Below are 10562 nucleotides of genomic sequence, written 5' to 3'. Positions count from 1 at the left end.
TACTTTTGGCGTTGGATACTGTGCAACTTCTGTTGATCACTTTGGTTTTAATTGGACCTTGCTTGTGTGGGGATTACTTTCTTTGAATATCTGTGATAATTATATCACATTTATGTGGATGTTTTAAAATTCCTTTGAACAGGAATGTGCCAGTAATAACAGCTGTTATCTGGAAGGAGTATATATACAAATATAGGTGAATATGTCATGATATTATGTATGAAAATTGTCACATTGAAGAGCTTTCTTGGAGCAAAGTTGTTTGACATAGTGTTTGTATTGCAGGACATTTGTCTCCCACGGAATCTGATGGCGACATGCTGGGATATGATCTGTACAGCAGTGCTCTGGCGGATATTCTGAGTGAACCAACCATGCAGCCACCTATCTGTGTAGGCTTGTATGCACAGTGGGGAAGTGGAAAATCTTTCCTGCTCAAGAAACTGGAAGGTAAAAGTTGATTTAGACTTTTCTGTAGGTTCCAATCTGACTATGAAAAGCATTATATATTTTGCAAGAGTTGTTGGTCCATGTAATGTTGTATTCAGTCTCTGCTTATGTAATGAAAGGATTTAAATTTTACTGTCATCAGTTCATCCATAGATTGCATTGTTCATTTATATCATGTGAAGACAGTGTTTGAAGTGTTGCTGTCTGTTGTCCTGTGAGGTTCCAGCAGCAGTACCCTGTAGGTATGGCTGCTGAAATACACCTTGCTGGGCCGATTTATGTGTCAGATCAGGTTCAGACCTCTTCTGCTGCAGTAGAAAATCTGCAGCAATGAGTGCAAGTATTCTGTATTTAAATGTTTTCGTTCGTCACATGGATGAAAACTTAAGTTTTTGCACTAATATTTGGGGAAGAATTCAAGCATCATTGTCTTTTTTGGGGGGGTCAATAGTAGGAATAAGTTATACAATCTGTTGAAAAAGTGTTTCTTTTCATACATGATCCATTCTACAGTGATTTCACATGTTAACTGGTCTTTGTCTTTGTTTTAGATGAAATGAAGACTTTTGCAGGACAGCAGATTGAACCTCTGTTTCAGTTCTCCTGGCTTATTGTATTCCTCACTCTTTTGCTGTGTGGAGGTTTGGGTTTATTGCTTGCTTTCACAGTGGATGCAAAGCTTGGAATAGCAGTGTCACTCAGCTTATTAGCAGTTCTCTACATTTTCTTTAGTAAGTCTTATTTTATATGAAGTTTGTGAAGGTTTTTATTTATGGAATTAAGTATTGTTTTATAGATGTGCTTTGTGATTCAGAAAACAAAACTAAATGGTTTTGTAGAAAATGAGATCTTGTTGGACTCTTCCCTTGTGTTTGATGTGTAATTTGTGACAGGGCATTCTTGAAAACAGAATAATTTTGCATATTAATTTCATTGTGTTACTCATACCGTTCTCATTTTTAGCCATAACTGCTAAAAGTTCAGTAACTTCTTTTACCAAACTATGTGGTTCTTTCAGTTGTGAACATTGACTAAAATAAAGCTATAACATCTCTTTTTAATTTTTAATATTTTAGCTGTAATTTACTTTGGTGGCCGAAGAGAAGGGGAGAGATGGAACTGGGCTTGGGTGTTAAGTACAAGGTTGGCAAGACACGTTGGATATTTAGAGTTGCTTCTCAAACTCATGTTTGTGAACCCACCGGAATTGCCAGAGCAAACCACTAAAGCTTTACCTGTCAGGTTAGTTATTTCACTTATTTACTCTTGAATGAATCACTCAGATTCACTCTGATACTTTTCAAATTGTGCCTCTTCATGTACATATTTATCTAAATGCTGTTGAGATTCCTGTTTGAAAAACAGTAGTCCTAGTTAAACTTTTCCTTGTGAAGAAGATAGTAGTGTTTTCAAGAAAAACTATCTGCCGAAGTCAGTGAAAGTTAGTGCTTTTTAGAATTAGGGGGTTTGACTATCAAACTAAAAAAAATTTGTACCAAACAAAATAGGAATTTTCTGGTATAGCTTACTGTGTATTACATTCAGTGCTTGTTTCACTGATCACTTCTGTTACTGCCTTTTATTTGTCTTTTTTTTCCCCCCTGTAATCAGAGCATGCAACTGCTGAAAGCTTCTAGTTTACCTGAAAACAAGAAAAATTTTGCCATGTGTTTTATAATTTCATTTATTTCTGTTGTTTAGAGACGTCCATTTTAGCCTTGTAGTGCTTTTATGTGATCTTGTGCTTCTGTAATTTTTTTTAATCCTGTATAAATATTTAAAAATATATCAGAGTGTAATTTTAAAAATACATGTCAGTATTGTGTTTTGCCATCATAGAGATATTTTTGGTTTTACTGCCATCTGAGGTGCCATTAGTGACGTTATCATTTTTATCCTTTTAAGAAGTCAAGTTTTAGAACAGAAAGTGGGGCAAAGAAGACATCGATAAATGGAGAAGGAATAGTTAAATTCCATGTAGAGTTTTTAAAAAATAAATATATAAAGGTTTGACATTTTGTACAACTTGAAAAAACTTTTAGCCGCAAAGATGCAGGAAGATTTTTCTTTTGGTTGCCAGATAATATTTAAAGCTTTCTGAAGTATACAAAATATGTTTTTTTCTTTCAGATTTTTGTTTACAGACTACAATAGACTGTCCAGTGTAGGTGGAGAAACTTCATTGGCTGAGATGATTGCTACGCTCTCCGATGCATGTGAAAGAGAATTTGGTTTCTTAGCAACAAGGCTATTTCGAGTTTTCAAGACAGAAGATACACAAGGTTTTTTTTTTTACCTGAATGACGTTTCTGATTATTCCATTTCAGTGCACTGTTACCAGGGGTTCTGCTTTTCACATTACAAGCTCTTTTTAGAAATCATTGTAGCCATGCAGAAATTCATGCAGAGGGGAAAACTCTTCCTATTGTTTTGGAGAGAAAAAAAGCCCTGTTTGCTTCGCTAATCTTGATTTTATTAGTATAATAAAGGAATATCTTCTGTGAAGTACAGTTTTCAGAAGTGTCAGTGGAACTGTACGTTTGCATTACATCCCTGCAGATGCAGCATTGTATATTTCTGTAGGATTTAAGTCATTGTGTCTGAGTCAGATAAAGGGAAAAGTATGGGTTTGTGCATTGCTAGGAGAAGTTTGTTTAGGTTATTAGAATTTTGATTTAGAGCTTTTATCAGTGACCACTACTTATTCTTGGAAATAATAAATATGTAGGACATGTTGGTCCAAAGTGATAAATTGTTGTGAGCAGTGCTGATAAGATGGCATGAAATATTCCTACTTGATCCAAATAAAACAAAGTGTCCCATCTGTAGATTTCTGGGAAAAAACCCAACCCAGACAGTGCAGAGTATGATACTGTGAAGAAAGAGTTCTTGAGGGTAACTTCCAGTTAATTGAGGATTTATTTGTCCTTTGAGTTCAGTTTCAGTCAGTTTGCTTCTCATTTCATTTTGACCTTGTCCCCAAATTGAGGAATCTGTTAGATGCTGTCCCTTCTCACAAAGTGAAATGTTTAGACTCTTCTGTCTTGCAGAAGGCAGAAGAAGCGTGCTGTGTTTGCTGTGTTCGGCTTTGTGCTCAACACAACATACTCTTCGTTGTTCTTTTTCAAATTCACTGAATGTTCTTTATGAAAGGGATGTGCGGAATTTTTCACCCTTTTTTTCCATGTTAGGCTTTCTGCAATTCTTCTCCTTAACCTCTGAAGCAGTTTTCATGATGCTGTAATTTGTCCCAAAGTTGTCTTGGAAATGGCAGTGTAGTGCTGGCTTCCTGCAGTTATTTTTAGTAATCATCCTTTCCCTTTGATTTGTAACCTTATATTTCTCTTGTATTCCTTGGCTCTGTTCCCTTTCCATGCTCCTCCTAATTGGCTAACTGATTTTTTAAACATTTATTTTATCTATTTGATGATTTTTGCACATCATCTCCTTTTTTCCAGTTGTCTGCAAGTTCGGGGTCATAGGTATATTGTCTCTAGATGTTCATAGACATTCCATATAGGTTTATTTTTAGTCTGCTGTACCTTAAATTTTTGTTAGATCTATAAACTTGCAGAGAAGCCTGTTGTCATTTCATGGTTTATGATTCCTTGTTGTCTCTCTAATCCAGTTCTATCTCTTTTGAGCACGAGGAAGTTTACCTTCCTGCTTCGAAATGTTTAGAACTGATTGCTGTTATAACTGAGGTGTTATTCTTCATTTCTTGCCCCTCACTCACTTGCCATGTTGTTTAGTTCTCCAGTGGAAACATTACTATTAGATAAGTACCAGGTTATGGTTTAAAACTGAGTAGTTACCATACTGTTTTCATAGGATTTATTTGCATAAATACACTTTATAGAGGGATGCCACAAAAGAGGTGATACCACTGATATGAAATCTGTGTAATAATGGTAATTTCTATCCCATGTGGTTTTCTCGAAATGATGGAAATAAGCTGAAGATTAAAGGAATATTTCCATTTGGTAGTTTTCAAGAATTTTGGTTAATACAGATGATTTTTTTCTGTGGATTTGTGACTGGGCGGTAACACTGCGGTAAGCTTTGGTGCAAGTTAGTGTTTTATGAGAAGTTAGCAAGTTAATAAATTTTGTACTCACCTGTCACTACACTGTACATTCGTTCTAACTACAAATACTTGTTTCCTAGGTAAAAAGAAGTGGAAGAAAACTTGCTGTCTCCCATCCTTTGTGATCTTCCTGTTCATATTGTCTTGCGTTGTTTCTGCGATTGCGCTGCTGGCGATTTTTAATGTGGAATCAGCCAACATGACAGTGAACGTTATTCTAATAACAGTTACTTGCATTGTTGGTTTGGCCTTTTTCTTGAATTGCCGCACGTGGTGGCAAGTGATGGATTCGGTTTTGAACTCTCAGAGAAAACGTCTTCACAATGCTGCCTCCAAGCTTCACAAGCTGAAAAGCGAGGGTTTCATGAAGGTAAGCATTTATGTCAATTGGCCACAAAGGGAGTTGAAACAACCCCCTAAACATGGAACGTTCTTGATATGAAGCACCATTTGTTTAATCAGGCCAAGTCTCACAACAGTAGAATGATACTTGGTGAGTTTTTACTGAAGGGGGAACATTTCTGTGCCCGTGGTAATTGTGCTCAGTGTGTGTGTCTGCGCAATCAAGAATGTTAAGTTTGGATAAAGCTTTCAGTTTTCTGATTTTACTTTTGCTGGGAGGAAGGTACTATGAAAACAATTGTTCTAAATTATCAGTATTTAGTAAAAGTTTACTTTAGATTATAAGATTAGAAAGAATAACTGTGAGAGTCCTTGAATGGTGAAAAACCAAGCCTAGCTTGTCTGCAAGACCTCTTTAGTAAGAAAGGAATTGTAGTGCTGAAAGAACATTCCAGAACAGTCCACGTATTTCATGAAAATTGATAGAAAATATTATTGTTTTGCTGGCTTGTATCTATAAACTGATTAAAAAATTTGTCAGTTAGGCTGCCATCAAATGCACTATATGCTCTATTTGATAGCATCATGATGGGTTACCTCTGTAGATTACAGCTAATATATTGTATAACATTATGTTATGCAAATATTTTTTCACAGAATCATGGAGTAGTTTGAGTTGGAAGGACGTTTTGCAGGTCAACTAGTCCAATCTTCCTGCAATGAGCAGTGACATCTTCAACTAGATGAGGTTTCTCATATCCCTATCCAACCTGACCTTGAATGTTTCCAGGGATGGGGTATCTACGACTTCTCTGGGCAATTTGTGCCAGTTTTTTACCACCCTCATTGTAAACAAGCTTCTTATTATTTTTAATCTAAATGAACCCTCCCTCAGTTTTTAAAACAATTGCACCTTGTCCTCTCACAATAGACCCTGTAAAATGTTTGTCCCTATCTTCCTTACAGGCCCTCTTTAGGTACTGGAAGGCCACAAAAAAGGTTTCCAAAGTCTTGTCTTCTCTGGACTGAACAATTCCAATTCTCTCAGCCTTTCCTCATAGGAAAGGTACTTGATCCCTCTGGTCATTTTTGTGGCCTCCTCTGGACTCATTCCAATACACTGATGTCCTTCCTGTGCTCAGGGCCCCAGAGCTGGATGCAGAACTCCAAGTGGGGTTTCACCAGAGCAGAATAGAGGGGCAAAGTCACCTTCCTGGACCTGCTGGCTGTGCTGGTTTTGATGCAGCCCAGGACATGGTTGGCCTTCTGGGCTGCAAGGGCCCATTGTTGACTCATGTCCAGCCTCTCATCCACCAGTGTCCCCAAATCCATCTCAGCAGGGCTCCCCTCGATCTGTTGATTCCCTGTATTGGTACCAGGGGTTCAGTGTGCAGGTTCAGGACCTTGCATTTGTTGAACCTCATGAGATTCCCATGGATCCACTTACCAAGCTTGTCCAGGAGGACTAGTGGCTGAAGCTATAAATACTCTGATTTACTTTTGAAAGACTATTTTATATTACTTACATAACTTGCATTATTTACATTACTTTACAAAATATTACTTTCTTAAATAATACCAGAATTTAAATAAGGGCAGTTTGTTACATCGAAGTCTAATATGTGTTTCTACTGCATGTTTTTCTTCAAATAGGAAATTAAAATGTTGAAAGTGACATTTTGGGACCTTTGAGTATTTATAAGTTTATTTTTGTAATCTTTGTTGAAGTATTTTTGGGGCAAGTAGCAATCTGCAGAAGGAATTCTTTGTATTTTTATGATTTTAAGTATTATAGAAATGTCTTTTCCTTCTTTGCTTTTCATTTTTACAGGTTTTGAAATGTGAAGTGGAACTGATGGCCAGAATGGCAAAAACCATTGACAGCTTCACTCAGAACCAGACAAGGCTTGTTGTAATTATCGATGGATTAGATGCTTGTGAACAGGACAAAGTTTTGCAGATGCTCGATACTGTGAGTTTGGATCATTTTATCATCTCTGGGTCATATGGATGATCTCTTCCATAGATGAGCTCAGATACATAGTTATTGTGTGTCTTCTGTAGAAAGAAGGCTAAATATTTGTGAGGGCTGTGACATTACTGCATACCTCCTTGGTGATGACTTCCACTGTAACTACTACTGCTAAATTGCCAAGTATGCTGATTTCTAATTGTGGATAAGTTCCTAACACTAGATATGTCATATTGAAGAAGCTGACATTTCTAAACATCTCTTGTCCTCTCAGGCTTATAACTTGAACAGATTGAATATCAAACCTTGAGTCAGATGTGCAAATGATCCACAGTTACAATTAATTATTATTAACACGGTGTACTGTCTACTTTTTTACAGGTGAGAGTCTTGTTTTCAAAAGGCCCATTTATTGCTATTTTTGCAAGTGACCCACATATTATTATAAAGGCTATTAACCAGAATCTCAACAGTGTTCTACGTGATTCAAACATAAATGGACACGATTACATGCGAAACATTGTCCATTTGCCTGTTTTCCTGAACAGCCGAGGGCTTAGCAATGCAAGGAAACTGATGGCAGCATCAACAACCAACGGGGATATTCCTTATGCAGATACTGCAGGTAAGGCTATGCAGGGGAAGATATGACAGTTACAAAACCGGTGATCCAGAAATCTGGGATTTGGGACAAACTGTTTGAATAATTGACACATCATCAGTGTCATCAGTGAATGGAGAAAATGCTCACCTTTGTTTTCCTTTCCATAGGATTTCATGAAGAGGTTGACAGGAGAGTTTCTCAGAACAGTCTTGGGGACATGACCAAGCTTGGTAGCAAAACTGCTCTCAATAGGCGGGTGAGAAAGATTTTTAGACTAAGTAGAGATACTGGTTAAGACATTGTTTATTTCTGTTCTTTTCTTTTGTCTTTCATATTTTTAATAATGTCAGCTTGGAAGACTTATCAAATCATTGCAACAAGAGGTAGTAATTCAGTGAATCAAGGAATTTCAACTATGACTGATGGTCACTTTAATTTTAAAATGTAGTTTGTAAATGGGTGGGATTAACTTTTTTTAGGGACAGTAGGAAACAATGATGGCAATGCTGAAATTAGTAACCTTTTTACAAAATACTTCACTGTGTCACTCTATTTTGCCTTCTCAGAGGAAGTAAAATGTATAACTCTTACCACTTCATGGCTTCTGTGGAAATCACACTCAACTGTTATACAGCTAAATCAGGATTAAATTCTGGTAAATAGGTTTGATATTTCATGTCAGCCTCACAGACACACCTAAAGGCTCTAACTTTATAATCAAGTAAAACTGAAGTATTTCAGATACATAAAAGTTTTTGATACTAATCAATAGTCCTTGCTTTTTTTGTATCATTGTCAGGACACCTACCGAAGACGCCAGATGCAGCGTACCATCACCCGCCAGATGTCTTTTGATTTGACCAAGCTGCTGGTTACAGAGGATTGGTTCAGTGATATCAGCCCTCAGACCATGAGGAGACTGCTAAATATTGTTTCAGTGACGGGTAAGAGTGACGTGGTTGTGTACAGGAAACAGTCTTGTGTTTTGGCTGCTTGTAGTTACACTTAGACTTTTTAGTGTGTGAACTACATCTAACAAGTCAGTCCACGTGTTGATTTTGAAAATCCCTCTGAACCAAACTCTCTTATAGTTCAAGTAAAGGTTATAGACCATTCTATTCAGTATTTGAAAAACTTAAATAAATATTTGTTTTATTGACTTCAGTCAAATGATTCTGGTCTACATTCTTAGAAATTTTTCTATATTTTAATTTCGAAGTGGGATAAGAAAAATACGTTTTTCAATTTCATGATACTGTAGTGTTAACAAGGCTCATAGTGTTGGTATCTGAAAAGGTAAGGTAAGCTATGAGGCAAAACTTCATATATCCTGTACATTTTTGCTATAGATATTTGGAGTCCTCTTGCCTTAAATGGTTTTGTGGGGCTGATGAAAGCCTTTTTTGGCCTGTTTTTCTTCAACAAGATATAATCAAGACATTGGTATCTCTGAGGTTTAAAAACTAGAACTTAGGGGCTTGCAGAGGTCTAAAAAGTAAAGTTTCATGTAGTAAGTGAGTGGGGAATGATTATTTACTGCCTTTTCTATTACAGACACTAAAAGACACTGAATAGCCCTACAGCTAACTGGTTCAGAACAAACAAATTGAGTTACTTTTCACACTGTATATCGTTAAGAGCATAAATCTGTAACAGACCTAAAATTCTGAGCTAATCTTTTAGATGTGTGCAGTCTCTTAGTTTTGTCATTACAACTGGTAGCATGACGTGTCTTGTTCTGGCAAATTATAGTGCAGATATGAAAGTATAACAAAATCACAAGCTGTTAGTTGTAAAATTAAACTAAAAAAACCCCACCCTGCAAGAACACTTTGTGTACTGTAATTTGCAGTTAGATATGATGATTTCATGAACAGCTTCATGAGCAGAGCCTTGAGGCTGTTAGTTACATGTCATTAGCAGTATTAATAAAGCAATGCTAGAAAATATGCTAAAACTTTAAATGCATAACCTGTAGCATTTATGTATTCTGTTTTAAAAAAAATAATGTTATTTGCCATTTATACCTTGCCTTGTTAACTTAAATTAGTCTTTTGTTTATAGCTTTGCATTTTACTGTACTGGCTATTGAAGTTGACAGTTGTATGCTTAACTTGTTTTGACCACATTTCATATGCCTGTGCATAGAAAATCTGTCATAGTGTTAGCATGAATTTCTGTGTTTAGACTGAGAAATTAATGCTATGTGAAATTCTTTATTGAGTTTTGTTGAAGTTAGGTAAGATTCACCTGTAACAAAATGATAGTAATTAGTGTTTAACCTGGGGCTGAAGTTGACAGTTTTGGAGACTCTCATATTCTGACCAGTACTTTCAAAAAATTTTATTAGGTTATAAAATGATATTTTTTAGATGCAACTTGAGATGATTTTGAATTTACTGAGCTAAGAATATAATAGCAGAAAGTTCACAGATCAGATTAAAGGATTTACATAGCTGTAATTCTGAGGAAAACCAGGTATCTTTCAAAAGGGAAAAAAGAAATTCACTGTGTTTTCTTCCCTCCTTCTCTGTTATGTTAGGTCGTTTATTGAGAGCTAATCAGATCACATTCAATTGGGACAGACTGGCTAGCTGGATCAATCTCACAGAGCAGTGGCCATACAGAACATCGTGGCTTATCCTACATCTTGAAGAGACAGAAGGAATTCCAGATCAGCTCACTTTAAAAACCATCTATGAGAGGTAGGTGTTATTCTGGTAATAGTATGCACTTTCAGTGATTAAAATAGTGATCATTATTAATGATCACTAGAATAATGTGGCTTTCAAACAGCCATCAAGCTGTAATCTAAATTTCCCACAATCTTACTCTCTTCTGCTCACTTTTGAAAACTTTTAAGTGACTTTCATTGCTACTTAATGCACTACGTATGAATGTGTGCTTTGTATTTCAGACAAAGAGAACTACACTGGAATTCTTTCAGACGTAGTTAGCTGTGCTTCTGTCTCTTGATATAATTTTCATCTCTGCCTTGGCCAAGCTAGAAGTTGTTGGTTTTTTTCTCCATGTTAGTCAATCTGAACTAAGCTTTGCAGAAACTGTCCCTACTGGTAAAGATCTCTGAAGGTTTGGTGCTTAGCAAG

The 10562-nt window shown here is 36.4% G+C and overlaps 1 protein-coding gene across 1 annotated transcript; it reads left to right on the top strand.

Moving 5' to 3' along the window:
* Positions 1 to 317: 317 nt before the first annotated feature.
* LOC103799946 (kinase D-interacting substrate of 220 kDa-like) lies at positions 318 to 10160 on the top strand (the record flags this gene model as incomplete). Its single annotated transcript, XM_009072303.1, has 10 exons — positions 318 to 450; positions 1002 to 1181; positions 1527 to 1692; positions 2581 to 2732; positions 4618 to 4907; positions 6711 to 6851; positions 7233 to 7476; positions 7623 to 7711; positions 8255 to 8399; positions 9998 to 10160. Coding segments are annotated over exons 1-10 (1703 nt in total), but the record flags the coding sequence as incomplete, so codon positions are not given.
* Positions 10161 to 10562: the final 402 nt, after the last annotated feature.

Source organism: Acanthisitta chloris, unplaced genomic scaffold (assembly GCF_000695815.1).
Source record: "Acanthisitta chloris isolate BGI_N310 unplaced genomic scaffold, ASM69581v1 scaffold22943, whole genome shotgun sequence".
Lineage (NCBI taxonomy): Eukaryota > Metazoa > Chordata > Aves > Passeriformes > Acanthisittidae > Acanthisitta > Acanthisitta chloris.
Note: the sequence above shows the minus strand (reverse complement) of the source record. Positions and strands in the feature narration are given on the sequence as shown.